The sequence below is a fragment of the Cetorhinus maximus genome, chromosome 7, assembly GCF_964194155.1.
Source record: "Cetorhinus maximus chromosome 7, sCetMax3.hap1.1, whole genome shotgun sequence".
NCBI lineage: Eukaryota > Metazoa > Chordata > Chondrichthyes > Lamniformes > Cetorhinidae > Cetorhinus > Cetorhinus maximus.
Genome location: NC_135885.1, coordinates 493,502 through 512,101, shown reverse-complemented (window position 1 = coordinate 512,101; position 18,600 = coordinate 493,502). Strand labels below are relative to the sequence as shown.

The window sequence follows — 18,600 nt, the reverse complement described above, 5'->3', positions numbered from 1 at the left end:
TTTCTTAAATACGGGGACCAAAATTGTACACAGTACTCCAGGTGCGGCCTCACCAACACCCTGTACAGTTGTAACAAGACTTCCCTATTTTTAAACGCCAACCCCTAGAAATACAGGCTAAAATTCCATTTACCTTCTTAAGGACTTGCTGCACCTGCACGCTAACCTTTAGTGTTTCATGCACAAGAACACCCAGATCCCTCTGTGCTGCACTTTTTTTGGAGTCTCTCTCCATTTAAATAATAGTCTGTCTTTTGATTTTTCCTACCAAAGTGCCTAACCTCACACTTTCCTACATTAAACTCCATCTGCCAAGTTTTTGCCCACTCACTCAACCTGTCTATTTCCCCTTGCAGATTCCTTATGTCCTCATCACAACATGCCATCCCATCTATTTCTGTATCATCAGCAAATTTGGATACATTACCCTCTGCCCCCTCCTCCAAGTTATTAAAATAGACAGTAAATAATTGAGGCCTTAGGACTGATCCTTGAGGTGCTCCACTAGTTACGTCTTTCCAACCTGAAAAAGACCCATTAATCCCAACTTTCTGTCTTCTGTGTGTTAACCAATGCTCGATCCATGCTAATACATTACCCCCAAAACTGTGAGCTCTTATCTTGTGCAATAACTTTTTATGTGGCACCTTATCAAATGCTTTCTGGAAATCCAAAGACACCACATCTACCTTTATCAACTCTGCTTGTTATATCCTCAAAGAACTCCAGCAAATTTGTCAATCCTGATTTCCCTTTCACAAAACCATGTAGACTCTGTTTGATTGCGTTAAGATTTTCTAAATGTCCTGCTATTTCTTTCTTAATAATGGACTCCAGCATTTTCCCAATGACAGATGTTAGGCTGACTGGCCTATAGTTTCCTGCTTTTTGTCTCCCTCCCTTCTTGAACAGGGGTGTCACATTAGCAGTTTTCCAATCCGCTGGGACCCTCCTGGAATCCAGTGAGTTCTGGAATATTTCGACCAATGCCTCCACTATCTCTGCAGCCACTTCCTTTAAAACCCTTAGATTCAGGCCATCAGGTCCTGGCGACCTGTCTGGCTCTAGTCCCATTGGCTTGTCAGATACTTTGTCCCTTGTGACAGAGACTGTTACAAGATCTTTCCTCCCATTAGCTCCTTGCTTATCTGATACCTTTGGGATGTTTATAGTGTCCTCCACTGTGAAGGCCGATGCAAAATATTGGTTTAAATTATCTGCCATTTCCCTGTTCCTCATTATTAATTCTCCAGTCACATCCTCCAAGGATCCCACACTCACTTTAGCTATTCTCTCTCTCTTTTTATAAACCCGTAGAAGCTCTTGCTGTTTGTTTTTATATTTCTTGCCAATTTTATTTGCCAATTCGGCCCATTTTCGTTGTCCTGGCTGGAAAAGAGCTATTCAGTTTAATCCCACTTTCTGGCTCTTGGTCTGTAACCATGTGAATTGCAGCACTACAAATCGACATGAAACATTTTTTTAAATGTGCTGAGAGGGCGGAATTTAATGTAGCGACTGGGGGTCGCACCCATCAACTGGGGAGCTTGTGAGCGCCCTGCGTCGCTCTCTTTAGGGAAGACACGCCAAATTCAGTGCTAATCATAGATTTAATCCTGACAGGGTTTGCTTTTTGTACTCCTCGCATGGCAAGTCTTCTGGGTTAACACCCGTGTGGCAGGATGAAACATGCATACGAACATACAAATTAGGAGCAGGAGGAGCCCATTCAACCCTCAAGCCTGCTCCACCATTTGTTAAGATCATGGCTGATCAGATTGTGGCCTCAACTCCACTTTCCTGTCTACCCCTTCTACCCACTGACTCTCTTGTTAGTCAAGCATCTAACTCGGCCTTAAAAATATTCAATGACCCAGCCTCAACTGCCCTCAGGGGAAGAGAATTCCACAGACTAACCACCCTCTGAGGGAAAAAAAATTGCTCCTCATCTTCATCTTGAATGGGAGACCCCTTATTTTTAACCTGTGCCCTACGAGTCTGCCCCACAAGTGGAGATACCCTTTCAGCATTCACCCTATCAAGTCCACTCAGGATCTTATATGTTTTAATAGAATCACCTCTCATTCTTCTAAACTCGAATGGGTCTGGGCACAATCTGTCTAATCTTTCCTCATAAGATAACCTCTTCATCCCAGGAATCAATCAAGTGGACCTTCTCTGAACTACTTCAAATGCAATTATATCATTCCTTAAGTCAGGAGACCAAAACTGTGCTCAGTATTCCAGATGTGGTCTTACCCATGCCCAGAACACATATAGCAAAACATCTTTACTTGTAAACTCGATTCTTCTTGCAATAATCAGCAACTTCCTAAACACTTGCTGTACCTCCATACTCACATTTTGTGATCCATGTACCGGGACACCCAGATCCCTCTGTACCACTGAATTCTGCAATTTTTCTCCATTTAAATAATTTGCTGCTTTTCTATTCTTCCTACCAAAGTAGACAAGTTCACATTTTCACACATTACACTCCATCTGCCAAATTTTTTCCCACTCATTTAACCTGTCCTTTCACAGACGGCTTGGGAAGAATTTTGCAGCCCCCTCTCGGCGGGGGAGGGGCCAGAAGATGTGGCGGAAAGACCATTGATTTCAGCAGGACCAGAAAATCCCGCCAGCAGGAGGGGCTGTAAAATTCCGCCCCTTTTGTCCTCTTCACATCTGACTCTGCTGCTTATCTATGTGTCATCAGCAAATTTAACCACCTTATATTCCAGCCCTACATCCAAGTCATTAATATTGATTGTAAATAGTTCAGGCCCTAGAACTGATCCCTGTGGTGCTCCACAAGTAGCAGCTTGCCAACACAGAATTTTTTTATTTATGGGATGTGGGCTTCACTGGCTGGGCCAGCATTCATTGCTCATCCCTAGTTGCCCTTGAGAAGGTGGTGGTGAGCTGCCTTCTTGAGCCGCTGCAGTCCATGTGGTGTAGGTACACCCACAGTGCTGTTAGGAAGGGAGTTCCAGGATTTTGACCCAGCGACAGTGAAGGAACGGCGATATATTTCCAAGTCAGGATGGTGAGTGGCTTGGAGGGGAACTTCCAGGTGGTGGTGTTCCCATCTATCTGCTGCCCTTGTCCTTCTAGGTGGTAGTGGTCATGGGTTTGGAAGGTGCTGTCTAAGGAGCCTTGGTGAGTTCCTGCAGTGCATCCTGTAGATGGGACACACTGCTGCTACTGTGTGTCGGTGGTGGAGGGAGTGAATGTTTGTGGATGTGCTGCCAATCAAGTGGGCTGCTTTCTCCTGGACGGTGTCAAGCTTCTTGAGTGTTGTGGGAGCTGCACTCATCCAGGCAAGTGGGGAGTATTCCATCACACTCCTGACTTGTGCCTTGTAGATGGTGGACAGGCTTTGGGGAGTCAGGAGGTGAGTTCAGTTTCTGGTCAATGGTAACCCCCAGGATGTTGATATTGGGGGATTCAGTGATGGTAATGCCATTGAATGTCAAGTGGCGATGGTTTGATTCTCTCTTGTTGGAGATGGTCATTGCCTGGCACTTGTGTGGCATGAATGTTACTTGCCACTTGTCAGCCCAAGCCTGGATATTGCCCAGGTCTTGCTGCATTTGGACATGGACTGCTTCAGTATCTGAGGAGTCACAAATGGTGCTGAACATTGTACAATCATCAGTGAACATCCCCACTTCTGACCTTATGATGGAAGGGAGGTCATTGATGAAGCAGCTGAAGATGGTTGGGCCTAGGACACTACCCTGAGGAACTCCTGCAGTGATGTCCTGGAGCTGAGATGACTGACCTCCAACAACCACAACCATTTTCCTGTGTGCTAGGTATGACTCCAACCAGTAGAGAGTTTTCCCCCTGATTCCACTGACTCCAGTTTTACTAGGGCTCCTTGATGCCACACTCGGTCAAATGTGGCCTTGATGTCAAGGGCAGTCACTCTCACCTCACCTCAGGAGTTCAGCTCTTTTGTCCATGTTTGAACCAAGGCTGTAATGAAGTCAGGAGCTGAGTGGCCCTGGTGGAACCCAAACTGAGCATCAGTGAGCAGGTTATTGCAGTGTAAGTGCTGCTTCATAGCACTGTTGATACACTTTCCATTACTTTACTGATGATGGAGAGTAGACTGATGGGGCAGTAATTAACCAGGTTGGATTTGTCCTGCTTTTTGTGTACAGGACATACCTGGGCAATTTTCCACATAGCCGGGAAGATGCCAGTGTTGTATCTGTGCTGGAACAGCTTGGCTAGAGGTGCGGCAAGTTCTGGAGCACAAGTATTCAGTATTATTGCCGGAATATTGTCAGGGCCCATAGCCTTTGCAGTATCCAGTGCCTTCAGCCATTTCCTGAAATCATGTGGAGTGATTTGAATTAGTGGATTCCCTTGCCTTACTTGTCCTCAATTCACACTTCTCCACGTTAAATTCCATTTGCCACTTTTTGGCCCACCTGACCAGGTCACTGCTCGGTTAAATCCCCTCCTCCTATTCTCTGTCATTCAGTGAATCCTGGAGGTGACTCCCTGAGCCTCATAACTCACTAAATGAAGCAGCTTCTCCTGTTTTCTGTCCTAAATTTCATCTTGTGTCAGTCGGCCCTCATTATAAACGTTCAATGGCTGGAGAAAGGCTGTGATTGAGCAGCCGTTTCAATTCAACCGGTAAACACTTCAATCATATTTTGATTATATTACCGAGTAAATTCTCACCGGGGTCAGAGCCTCCCCCACCCCCACCCACCCACCCCCAGCCTGGGGACAGAGCCTCCCCCACCCCCCAGCCTGGGGACAGAGTCTCTCTCTCCACCCCCACCAGCCAGAGCCATTGCTGTCCGAATGGTCAGTCTCTGCTGGACAAGGAGAATCAATGCTTGGAAATCAGAGTAAAGTTTGAAATCTTTAACATGCACATTTTTTGAAGTACCTGTGATTTCCTTTTCATTCTGTTTCCAGGTGAGATAAGCTCGAGGGTGACCTTTGATCGCGAGGTTCAGGCCAGTCACCAGGTGACGGTGCTGGTTCAGGATGGTGGCACTCCACCGCGCACTGTCACTGGCTCAGTCTATGTCATGGTGTTGGATGAGAATGATAATTCCCCGACCTTCACCAATCTACCGGTGGGAAAGGAGCTTGTTGTTCAGGTAAGGACAACCCCCAGTTCACTGGGTTTATCGCGCATTGCCAGATGTCAGATGAAGTATACAAATCCTGAACGGCCTTGACAAGGTGGATGTGGAAAGGATGTTTCCTCTTGTGGGTGAGTCCAGAACTAGGGGGCACTGTTTAAAATTAGGGGTCACCCTTTTAGGACAGAGATGAGGAGATATCTTTTTCTCCCAGAGGATTGAGCGACTTTGGAACTCTCTGCCTCAGAAGGTGGTGGAACTGGGGTCATTGAATAATTTTAAGGCAGAGGTAGATTCTTGGAAAAACTCAGCAGGTCCGACAGCATCTGTGGAGATAAAGACAGAGTTAACGTTTCGCGTCCGTATGACTTCTTCAGAGCTGAAGGGAAGTAGAAATGTGATGAAATTTATACTGTTTAAGAGGGGGTGGGGCAGGTGGAGCTGGATAGAAGGTCAGTGATAGGTGGAGGCAAAGGAGAGATTGACAAAGATGTCATAAATAAAAGGTGAAAGGGTTGTTAATGGTGGTGATACTGGCTAAAGGAGGAGCTAATGGTGACATGAAGATCAGAAAGCAGGATGTGGTAATGGCCGGACCAGGGTGAGCACTCTGGAAAGTGACAGATGGCCCTAGTGGGGGTGGGGTGGGGGGAAAGGACGGTGGAGGGAAAAATGATTGAAAATAGGGTAAAAACTGGAGATAAAACAATGAATAAAAATGAATCACAATATCACATTCTGCTTTCCACTCTTACTGTCACCATTAGAGAGCAAAGAGGGGATATGAGAAAGCTCTGGCTGGTAAAAGTAGGGAAAATCCCAAGATATTCTATAAGTATAACAATGGGAAGAGGATAATCAGGGAAAGAGTAAGGCCCATTAGGGACCAAGGGGGATATCTATGGGTAGAGCCAGAGGACATCGCTAGAGTGTTGAATGAATACTTCACATCTGTCTTCACCCAAGAGAATGAGGATGAAGGTATGGAACTCGGGGAGAGAGACTGCGAGGTTCTTGAGCAAATTGATATAGGGAGTGACAAGGTATTGGAGGTGTTGGCAGGCTTAAAAGTGGACAAATCTCCAGGTCTGGATGGTTTGTGTCCCAGACTGCTGAGGGAGGCAAGGGAGGAGATCGCAGGGGCTCTGACCCAAATTTTTAATTCCTCTCTGGCCACGGGGGAGGTGCCAGAGGACTGGAGAACAGTTAATGTGGTTCTGCTTTTTAAGAAGGATTGTAGAGAGAATCCAGGGAACTACAGACCAGTGAGTCTCATGTCAGTGGTAGGGAAACTATTGGAAATAATCTGAAGGAGAGAATCTATCTCCACTTGGAGAGGCAAGGTTTGATCAGGGATAGTCAGCATGGCTTTGTCAGAGGGAGGTCATGCCTAACAAATTTGATTGAATTTTTTGAGGAGGTGACCAGGTGTGTAGATGAGGGTAGTGCAGTTGATGTAGTTTATATGGATTTCAGCAAAGCCTTTGACAAGGTCCCACATGGGAGACTTATAAAGAAGGCAAAGGCACATGGGATACAGGGTAATTTGTTAAGGTGGATTCAAAATTGGCTTAGTTGTAGGAGACAGAGGATGATGACAGAAGGATGCTTTAGTGACTGGAAGCCAGTGTCCAGTGGCGTACCACAGGGATCTGTGCTGGGTCCCCTATTATTTGTCATTTATATAAGCGACATAGATGACTATGTGGGGCGTAGGATTAGTAAATTTGCGGATGACACAAAGATTGGCCAGGTGGTTAACAGTGAGGTTGAGTGTCTTGGGCTACAGGAAGATATAGACGGGATGGTCAAATGGGCAGATAAGTGTCAGATGGAATTTAACCCTGAAAAGTGTGAGGTGATAGACTTTGGAAGGAGTAATTTGTAAAGGAAGTATTCAATGAACGGCATGACACTAGGAAGTTCTGAGGAACAAAGGGACCTTGGCGTGTGTGTCCATAGATCTCTGAAGGCAGAGGGGCTTGTTAGTGGGGTGGTGAAAAAGGCATATGGGACACTTGCCTTTATCAATCGAAGCATAGATTACAAAATTATGGAGGTCATGTTGGAGTTGTATAGAACCTTGGTGAGGCCACAGCTGGAGTACTGTGTGCAGTTCTGGTCGCCACATTATAGGAAGGATGTGATTGCACTGGAGGGGGTGCAGAGGAGATTCACCAGGGTGTTGCCTGGGATGAAACATTTAAGTTATGAAGAGAGGTTGGATAGACTTGGGTTGTTTTCGTTGGAGCAGAGAAGACTGAGGGGGTGACCTGATCGAGGTGTACAAGATTGTGAGGGGCATGGACAGGGTGGATAGGCAGCAGCTGTTTCCCTTAGTTGAAGGATCAGTCACAAGGGGACACAAGTTCAAGGTGAGGGGCAGGAGGTTTAGGGGGGGATGTGAGGAAAAACTTTTTTACCCGGAGGATGGTGACGGTCTGGAATGCACTGCCTGGGAGGGTGGTGGAGGCGGGTTGCCTCACATCCTTTAAAAAGTACCTGGATGAGCACTTGGCACGTCATAACATTCAAAGCTATGGGCCAAGTGCTGGTAAATGGGATTAGGTAGGTAGGTCAGGTGTTTCTCACGTGTCGGTGCAGACTCGATGGACCGAAGGGCCTCTTCTGCACTGTGTGATTCTGTGATTCTATGATTAGCACCTCCTATAGCCAGTACCACCACTGTTGACAACCCTTTGACCTTTTGGTTATGACAGTTTTCGCAATCTCTCCTTTGCCTCCACCTATCACTGGCCCCCTATCCAGCTTCACCTGCCCCACCCCCTTTAACATTATATATTTCACCACATTTCTACTTCTCTTTAGTTCTGATGAAGAGTCATACGGACTTGAAACGTTAATTCTGTGTTTCCCTCCACAGAGGCTCTCAGACCTGCTGAGTTTTTCCAGCACCTTTTGTTTTTGTTTCAGATTTCCAGCACCCGCAGTATTTTGTTTTTATCTATGGTGATAGATTCTTGTTAGGAAGGGAATCAAAGGTTATCGGGGTTCGATGGGAAAGTGGAACTCAAAACACAAACAGATCAGCCATGATCTTATTGAATGGCAGAGCAGGCTCGAGGGGCCGAATGGCCTACTCCTGTTCCTAATTTGTATGTTTGCATGTCGGTAAGGTCAAATACAGTGCTAAATCTCAGCTCTTCCTGTTTTATTTGTTGTGGAGAATGCATTGTAACTATTAAATCACTGCAAGGTTTGAAGGGTAGGAGCACCATTGTCTGGGTTTGGGCTGTGGGGGGGAGGGTGCAAGGTGTCCCAGAGTTTGGGAGAACAGAGTGAAATGAGTTAATGATCAGATATTTGAGGAGCGAGGAGTTTCACAATGAGAATATCAGGAGAGCCAGAATCGATAGGAAACTTAGAGTTGAGCAGAGGAGTGTGAAAGGTTGTGTCGACACTTTCTAAAATCCCTTCAGTATTGGCAAAGTTCAAGAAAAGTAAACAAACAGATTTCAGTGCGCACAGCCTCCAAATTCTCCTTGTGCAATAGATTTGGTCAGTTAATGAGGACAGCTGGATCCAAATAAATGCAATACTCACACGCCAAGAATGCTTCTGTGTGTTTTAAGTCTATAAAAACTGCACTTAAAAACAGCCAATCTGGGTTATGTATATTCACTCTTGTAATCCTTAACCCGAGAACATTGGAGAAATAAATAATACCCGATTGTTAATGCAAAATCGTATTTGCTTTCCTTGTGGACAAATATTTAAATTTCTCACTTCACTAGATAAATATTCTATTTTAAATTCAACTCATTCCTCAAATATTTTTGGTTAGTTTTTTAAAAGAATCAGGGCCAGGATTTTACTGCCCAACCGCCTGGCCAGATATTGCGGTGCTGCCAAACTGAACGGAGATTTAAATGACTCGCTGCATCTGCCGGGGGTGGGAGACACGCCATGGTGGGGCCTTAAAACTCTGGCTCATGTCTGTTCAGAAAACCCAACTCGCTTGTACCACTCGGGGTCAGGATTGTGCAAGACAGAGTGCTAGCGCAAGACAGTGTGAGCGCGAGACAGAGTACGAGCACAAGACAGTGCAAGCGCGAGACAGTGCGAGCGCGAGACAGAGTACGAGCACAAGACAGTGCGAGCGCGAGACAGAGTACGAGCACGAGACAGTGCGAGCGCGAGACAGAGTACGAGCACGAGACAGTGCGAGCGCGAGACAGAGCGCAAGCACGAAACAGAGTGCGAGCGCAAGACAGAGCACGAGCGCGAGACAGAGCGCGAGACAGAGCACGAGCGCGAGACAGAGCGCGAGCGCGAGACAGAGCGCGAGCGCGAGACAGAGCGCGAGACAGAGCGCGAGCGCGAGACAGAGCGCGAGCACGAGACAGTGCGAGCGCGAGACAGAGCGCAAGCACGAAACAGAGTGCGAGCGCAAGACAGAGCACGAGCGCGAGACAGAGCGCGAGACAGAGCACGAGCGCGAGACAGAGCACGAGCGCAAGACAGAGCGCGAGCGCGAGACAGAGCGCGAGACAGAGCGCGAGCGCGAGACAGAGCGCGAGCGCGAGACAGAGCGCGAGCACGAGACAGAAGGCAGAATCAGCCGTGCCCGCTGGCATCGGGTGTGTTTGGTGATGTGAGTGGACAATATGGCGAGAATGCCAAAAATCGGTTTCACGATGTGATGAAGCCAGTTTGCGATGGTCCATTCGGCTTCCCGGTGCTGGGGCTGTGTCCCCCCCGTCAGAGATCGGGAATCTCTTTGTAATCATCTGAATATCCAGCCGGCTGGATCCGCCTCCCTCACCGGATCATCTGCCCCACGTGATTCACAACAGCAAATAAACGGCCTGTACTTGGCGGCCGAGCTTTGAGGGGACTCGGAGGTGAGTGAACAACAACGTTGCAAAACGCTCGTCTGGGTCACTTGTCAGACTTTAAGGTTGAGGTGGGGGTGGGGGTGGAGGTGGAGGTGGGGGTGGGGGTGGGGTTGAGGGTGGGGGTGGGGGTGGGGGTGCGAGGTGGGGGTGGGGTTGAGGGTGGGGGTGGGGGTGGGGGGGGGTGGGGGTAGGGGGTGGGGGTGGGGTGGGGTTGGGGATGGGGTTGAGGGTGGGGGTGGGGGTGGGGTGGGGGTGGGGTGGGGGGGGGGTGGGGGTAGGGGTGGGGGGGGGTGGGGGTAGGGGGTGGGGGTGGGGTGGGGTTGGGGATGGGGTTGAGGGTGGGGGTGGGGGTGGGGTGGGGTTGGGGGTGGGGGTGGGGTTGAGGGTGGGGGTGGGGGTGGAGGTGGAGGTGGGGGTGGGGGTGGGGTTGAGGGTGGGGGTGGGGGTGGGGGTGCGAGGTGGGGGTGGGGTTGAGGGTGGGGGTGGGGGTGGGGGGGGGTGGGGGTAGGGGGTGGGGGTGGGGTGGGGTTGGGGATGGGGTTGAGGGTGGGGGTGGGGGTGGGGTGGGGTTGGGGGTGGGGTTGAGGGTGGGGGTGGGGTGGGGTTGGGGGTGGGGGTGGGGTGGGGTGGGGGTGGGTGTAGGGTTGGGGGTGGGGGTGGGGTGGGGGTGGAGGTGGAGGTGGGGGTGGGGTTGAGGGTGGGGGTGGGGGTGGGGGTGCGAGGTGAGGGTGGGGGTGGGGGTGGGGGTGGGGGTGTGGTGGGGGTAGGTGTAGGGTTGGGGGTGGGGGTGGGGTGGGGTGGGGGTGGGGGTGGGGTTGGGGGTGGGGTTGAGAGTGGGGGTGGGGGTGGGGTGGGGTTGGGGGTGGGGTTGAGGGTGGGGTGGGGGTGGGGGTGGGGGTGGGAACGGGGGGAGGGAAGTGGCCACACATCAGGGACACCCTGTGTAAAGTGACCAATTCTCTGTAGCTGAGGCAGTTCAGGCGCAGCCACATTGAAATGATTGGAGTCGGGTCTTGAGATTCGCTGCCCAGTCAAACAACTCAGAGACATGAAAACGCTGCCAAATGCTCCAGAGCTTCTCACCCCTCGGGCACAGACTGCAAACCCACCGGCATTTCAGTGAACTACAGAACATGACTGGGCGCCTGGTACAATCTCCTCGCTAAATCTGGCCATGGGGCAGTCACAGTTGGAGGTGCTCACAGCCCCTTTGCAATGTCACCATCCCGGTTTGGACCAGTCTCCTCCATGGGTCAAGCTAACAGGGCAGCCTTTCAGTGTGGGTTAGGGGAATGTCTGTGCCTGAACTGAGAGCACACGATGCAGTCCAGTGGGCAAAGCTGCTGCCAATCGGTCAGGTGAGGTTTTGGGCAGCGCACTAATCTCTGGCTCCCCAGGTGGTGGTCAGCTCTCTCCGGGAAGCGTTAAGAAGCTGTTACACTAACCAGGGCAGGTTCTTAGTGCACCCACGCTAACCACGTGTCTCTCTCTTTCATCCTGCAGGAGGAGTACATCAGGAGCGTGGATCCTGGTGAACTGGCTGTGTGCCTGATGGCCAACAGAGAGTGAAGACGACGGAGGAGAGAGTGACTGAGGCTCCTGGCTGCGCAGAGGGAGGAGCAGCAACATCGGGAAGAAGGGGCAGCTGCAGCTCCCTCACACGGCGCTGAAGATTCACAGCGAGACATCGCTGGTCAGCACCTAGTGACACCCAGGGTCTATAGACGCCGCCTGCCATTCCTGGAGATGACTGAGAATCAGTGTCACTGAAGACAGCGAATGTCTAGGGAGATGGTTGGTCACATCTGCCAGTTACTGCAGGACTTGGTGCCAAGGGGACATGGAGGGCATCCAGTGCCAGGGCTGTGAAAGTGACCACAGCACTCAATGTCTATGCCAGTGGCTCCTTTCAGGGCTCCACAGGCGACCCCTGTGGGATTTCACAATCCGCCACCCACAAATGCATCCATGAGGTCACAGATGCATCTTCTCCATGGCAACGACTATGTGCATTTCGCCCGGGACCGGGACAGCCAGGATACCAGGGCCATTGGATTCACCCTGATCTCGGGTTTCCCACAGGTACAGGGTGCAATTGGCTGCACTCATGTGGTGCTCAGGTCTCCATCGCTACACTCAGTGACTTCATCAATCGCAAGGGCTTCCACTCACTGAACATACAGCTGGTGTCCGGCCACCAGAAACACATCCTGCAGGTACATGCATGGTTTACAGGGAGTGTGCACGACGCCTACATCTTCAGTCGGTCACAGATCCCTGGAGTCTTTCAGAGGCCACAAAGGCTACAGGAGGACTCCTTGGGGACAAGGGCCACCCGAAGAGGATGTGGCTGATAGAAACATAGAAACTAGGAGCAGGAATAGGCCATTCGGCCCTTCGAGCCTGCTCCTCCATTCATTATGATCATGGCTGATCATCCAACTCAATAGCCTGCTCCTGCTTTCTCCCCATACCCTTTGATCCCTTTCACCCCAAGAGCTATATCTAACCCCTTCTTGAAAACATACAATGTTTTGGTCTCAACTACTTTCTGTGGTAATGAATTCCACAGGCTCACCACTCTCTGGGTGAAGAAATTTCTCCTTATCTCAGTCCTAAATGGTCTACCCCGTATCCTCAGACTGTGACCCCTGGTTCTGGACTCCCCCACCATCGGGAACATCCTTCCTGCATCTACCCTGTCTAGTCCTGTTAGAATTTTATAGGTTTCTATGAGATCCCCCATGTGATGATACCCGTGCGGCGGCCTCAGACTGCAGCAGAGCGACACTGTAATGAGGCTCATGCTGCAGCTCGCAACTTGGTGGAGCAGACCATCAGGATGCTGAAGATGAGGTTCCGGTGCCTGGGTGGGTCTAGTGGAGCCCTGCAATACAGTCCGCAGAGGGTGTCAGGCATCGTCGTTATCTGCTGCGCCCTTTACAACCTGGCGCTCCAATGGGGTGAGGAGCTGGCTGAGGAGGAGATCGAGGAGCTGGAGGTCTCCTCCGATGAAGAGGACGCCTACGGGGACAAGGGTGAGAAGGTCCTCAAAGGAGATAATGACGGGGATGAGGCCCTCACAGTGGGCAGACGAGGGCAGGCGCGCTCAGGAGGCCCTATGGCTGCTAGATTTGTGAAGGATGATGACATGCAGTGAGGAGACACCATAACTCCTCACATCGCATTTGTGAACGTTTGACTCCAGTGACCAAAGATGAGAACTGAACATCCAGGGGTATTCAATATTTTGGAAGGACAGACAAATAGGGAAAGGAGGTGGGGTAGCACTGTTAGTAAAAGAGGAAATCAATGCAATAGTGAGGAAGGATATTGGCTCAGAAAATCGTGATGTGCAATCTGTTTGGGTGGAGATAAGAAACACCAAAGGGCAGAAAACATTGGTGGGGGTTGTCTATAGGCCCCCAAACAGTAATGGAGATGTAAGGGAAGGCATTACGCAGGAAATTAGAGATGCAATGAGGGTAAATCTGTAATCAAAGATGATTTTAATCTACAGATAGATTGGACAAACTAAACTAGCAATAATACTGTTGAGGAGGATTTTCTGGAATGTGTGTGATGGTTTTTTAGACCAATATGTTGAGGAACCAACTAGAGAGCAGGCTATCCTAGACTGGGTATTGTGCAATGAGAAAGGATTGATTAACAATCTTGTTGTGCAGGGTCCCTTGGGGAAGAGCGACCATATAATGGTAGAATTGTCCATTGGGATGGAGAACGAAGAAGCTGAATCCGAAACTAGGGTCCTGAGTCTAAATAAAGGGAAGTCTGAGGGTATGAGGCGCGAATTGGCAATGATGGATTGGGGAACCTTACTGAAAGGGTTAACAGTGGATAGGCAATGACTAATATTTAAGGAATGTATGCATGAATTACAAAAATTATTCACCCCTGTCTGGTTCAAAAATAAAACAGGAAAGGTGGCTCAACCATGGATTACAAAAGAAATTAGGGATAGTATTAGATCCAAACAGGAGACATACAAAATTGCCAGAATAAAACAGCAAGCCAGAGGATTGGGAGCAGTTTAGAATTCGGCAAAAGTGGACAAAAAGATTGATCAAGAAGGGGAAATGGAGTATGAGAGTAAACTTGCAAGGAACATAAAAACTGATTGTAAAAGCTTCCATCAATAAGATAAACATAGGTCCCTTACATTCAGAAATGGGGGAAATTATAATGGGGAACAAAGAAATGGCAGAAGAATTGAACACATATTTTGGTTCTGTCTTCACAAAAGAGGACACAAATAATTCCCCAGGAATGTTAGGGAACCAAGGGCTTAGTGAGAGGGAGGAATTGAAGAAAATCAGTATTAGTAAAAAAATGGTGCTAGAGAAATTAATGGGGTTAAAGGCTGAAAAATCTCCAGGGCCTGATAATCTACATCCCAGAGTGTTAAAGGAAGTGGCCCTGGAAATATTGGATGCATTGGTGGTCATCTTCCAAAATTCTATAGACTGGAGCAGTTCCTACAGATTGGAGGGTGGCAAATGTAACCCCACTATTTAAAAAAGGAGGGAGAGAAAACAGAGAATTACAGACCAGTTAGCCTAGTATCAATAGTGCGGAAAATGCTAGAGTCTATTATAAAAGACATGGTAACAGAGCACTTGGAAAGCATTAATGGGATTAGACAAAGTCAGCATGGGTTTATGAAAGGGAAATCATGGTTTAACTAATCTACTAGAGTTTTTTGAGGATGTAACTAGTAGAATAGATAAGGGGGAACCAGTGGATGTGGTGTATTTGGATCTCAAGAAGGCTTTGATAAGGTCCCACATAAGAGGCTAGTGGGCAATATTAAAGCACATGGGATAGGGGGTAATATACTGGCATAGATTGAGAATTAGTTGACAGACCGGAAACAGAGAGTGGGAATAAATGGGTCTTTTTCTGGATGGCAGGTGGTGACTCGTGGTGTACCCACAGGGATCAGTGCTTGGGTCCCAGCTATTCACAATATATATCAATGACTTCAGTGAGGGAACCAAATGCAATATTTCCAAGTTTGCTGATGACCCAAAACTGGCCGGGGTTGTGAGTTGTGAGGAGGATGCAAGGAGGCTTCAAGGCGATTTAGACAAGTTGAGTGAGTGGGTAAACACATGGCAGATGCAGTATAACGTGGATAAACGTGAAGTTATACACTTCGGTGTGAGAAACAGAAAGACAGAGTATTATTTAAATGGTGATATATTGGGAAAGATGGATGTACAAAGGGATCTGGGTGTCCTTGTACACCAGTCAATGAAAGTAAACAGGCAGGTGCAGCAAACAATTAGGAAGGCAAATGGTATGTTGGCCTTCATTGCAAAAGGATTTGAGTTCAGAAGTAGGGATGTCTTACTGCGGTTATACAAGGCCTTGGTGAGACCACACCTGGAGTATTGTGTGCAGTTTTGGTCTCCCTACCTAAGAAAGGATATACTTGCCATAGAGGGAGTGCAGCGAAAGTTCACTAAGCTGATACCGGGGATGGTAGGATTGGCCGTATGTGGAGGGATTGGTTCGACTGGGCCTGCATTTGCTAGAGTTTAGAAGAATGAAAGGGGATTTGGTTGAAATGTATTAAGTTCTAACAGGGCTTGACAGACTGGATGCAGGGAGGATGTTTCCCCTGGGTGGCGAGTCTAGAACCAGGGGCCACAGTCTCAGGATACGGGGTAGGCCATTTAGGACTGAGTTGAGGAAAATTTCTTCACTCAGAGGGTGATGAACCTGTGGAATTCTCTACCACAGAGGCTGTGGAGGCCGGGTCACTGAGTATATTCAAGAAAGAAATTGATAAATTTTTGGATATTGAGGGCATCAAGGGGTGTGGAGAGAAATCGGGAACATGATGTTGAGAGAGAGGATCAGCCATGATCCCATGATCATATTGAATGCTGGTGCAGGCTTGAAGGGCTGAATGGCTACTCCTGCTCCTAGTTTCTATGTTTCTATGTCTGGCTTATGGCAGCACACATACCCTCTGTGAGAATGTTCCAGTGGAGGCCCTAGCAATCATTGGATTGCTGAAGGATGATGACAACATTCAATAAGGACACTCCATAGATCTTCACACAGCCTCTGAGAATGTCTGACTCCTGTCTGGCCGAGGGCAGCTCGCTTGCGCTCTGTGATCAGGGTCATGTCATAGAGACGCAGCCATGAAACTTCAGTAGAACCTGACCCTTCAGCACCTGAGCCCTTCAGGAGCACAGCGTCACTGGGCACAGGTGCTGAAGAGATGGGGGCCTGCCCCACCTTAAAAGTGCTGAGAGCACACAGAGAGGATGAGAGAACTCTGTGACGCCTGCCCACTACATTCTGGCAGCAATGACCAGCACCATCGAGGTGCAGGCATCAGTAATGTGTCCAGGGAGTGTGAGGCTGGACCATCACTGTGGTCTGAAGGCTGCACAGACACAGGGAAGAGGCCCTGGACTGAGACATCTCCCTTTATCTTGTGCAGAAAGGTTTCACATCCGAGTGACAAGAACATTGCTCATCAGAACAAGGAGCCATAGGCAGGGGGACATTGTTGGGAGTTTATTGACAATAGTGAACAGTCTGTACAAGTGATCAACACCCATACCCAGGCTGTGCAACTAATTCTCCTTAACTTTCCTGACCCTGCCGCTGTGCCTCGGTGCTCCCCAGACATCCACAGTGGAGGTGGAGGCAGCCTGCTGACTGTGACACCCTGTCTGTGATGACCTTGAGGGGCGTCCTCTGGAGGGCCGAGACCTGGAGGTCCCGGCCTGCTTTCGGGGTCCTGCTGTGTGGCAGTGACCCCCTCCTCGGCCTGTGGAGCTGGAGTTACTGGGGTCACAGGAAGAGGGGATTCGGTTGGGCTGGTCACTCCCAGAGTCACCTGGGTGGATGGCCCAAAGGTGTGCACCTGCTGATCCTCCTCCCTATGGGTGCCCGGGGGCCCCAGGCTGACTCCGTGAGGAGCAGGGGTAGCTGGAGTGAGATCGAGCTGCCCAGCACCCCTCTCGTGTACACACTGTTGGAGGCCGACTATGGTGTTAGCGATGGAGTTGAGCCCGTGCAGCAGTGCAGGAGCAACGTCCTGGACCAAGGTCTCCATGGCGGCCGTCATCCTGCCAGTGTTGACCTCGGTGCATTGCGATGCCATCGCTATCACCTCAGACTGATGGTGGATGGACTCCTCCATTGTTTCTTGCAATCTGAGGAGTGCAGTGGACATCCCTTCCTGATGTTCCCCAGCTTGTCTTTGCAGCTCCAGCAACTGTGACATGACTGAGTTCAGAGGCTCATCATCTGACTCGGACTCAGCAACGTTCTGGCCTCTAGCAGTCCTGCCTCCACCTGCTGTGGATCAGACAGTGCGATGTGCTCACCAGATTGTGACCCCGAAGCTACTCTAAAGCTTGGTCCCACCGAGGTGTGTGTCTCTGCGTTGGTGGAGGGTGTGGGTAAGGCTGTGAAGGGTCTTCAGGGAGGGTGCCTCCAGATTCCTCTTCAGAGGTTTCTTCGGGGCTTGATTGGAGGCCCAGGGTCATGGACTCTGTCGGCTGCTTCCCAGATGTGCCTGTGAAAGCAAGGGGGGATAATTAGTGCATGGCAGTGGCCTGTGAAAGAGGACACATCACTCACAGCCTGGTTGTCTGATGGATGTTGCACTGCTGGATCCTCACTTGGTAGAGCAGCGCCAACCTCACTGTCAGCACAGGACCGGTCCCGGTCATCACCGGCCAGCTGGATGGCTCTGTTTTCAAATTCTGTCAGAGCTTTGATCTCCGGCATCTCTCCACCTGTCTGTGACCTTCCCCTCCTGTTGTGAGCTAGTTTGTCCTGCATGGATAGAGATGGGGAGAGTGTATCAGGATGCCCGCCGGGCCAGATGATAAGTGTGTCTGGCCTGTGTGGGTGGTGAGTGGTCCCATGGACAGGATGAGGACAATGATGGTGAGTGTGAGAGAGTGAATGGTGATGTCCCTTGCACTGGCAGCGAGTGAGGGCCCTGTGGGTGTGTGATGGGTTTGTGAGTGTGTGAGTTGACAGTGATGAGAAGAGTGACTTACCCTGGCGGAACTGAGGAGGTTATTCATCCTCTAGCGGCACTGGGTGGCTGTCCTCCTCTGCAGGGCTTTGACCACCACTGCCCCCACCTCTCAAGCGGGGCTAGTGAGGCCCTGAGGTCAGACTGGAGCAGAGGACATCACGACGAACCTCCACTGTGTCCAAAAGATGCTCGAGGGACACGTCATTGAACCTGGAGGCTGCAGATTTTTTGCCTTTCGAGGCCATGTCTTGCCTGCAGTAGCTGTGGGCTGGGAGCTCTGAGATGTGTGCGCGCGCAACTGAACTGTAAATATGGTGCCCAGTGTGCTGAAGCAGCGAGGTGATGGTGTGGCAGCCAAATGAGAGCCCACTCGCCATGGAAACAGCGTGTTTCCCTGGACTGCATAATTAATGTGGGAGGTTTGGGACGATACAGCCTGAAAACCCACCATTGTGGCCGGTCAGTTTTATCCGGTCGCTACTGCGCTTGGTGCCAGTCTGGGACAATTCCACCCAGAGTGTGAGCGTGAGACTGAGAGAGTGTGTGAGCGTGAGACTGAGTGTGAGCGTGAGACTGAGTG

At 49.8% G+C, this 18,600-nt stretch overlaps 1 protein-coding gene across 2 annotated transcripts in view; it reads left to right on the top strand.

Annotated features, from left to right (window-relative positions):
- LOC144682521 (protocadherin-16-like) overlaps positions 1-18,600 on the top strand; it is a 357,547-nt gene that overhangs the window by 190,020 nt on the left and 148,927 nt on the right. For both annotated transcript variants that reach the window (XR_013577065.1, XM_078544911.1), the window contains exon 6: positions 4,948-5,135. Coding sequence is in view for 1 of the 2 variants with exons in the window: in XM_078544911.1 (XP_078401037.1) it covers positions 4,948-5,135 (188 nt within the window). In the remaining variant the exon portion in view is untranslated. The remainder of the gene's footprint in view (positions 1-4,947; positions 5,136-18,600) is intronic.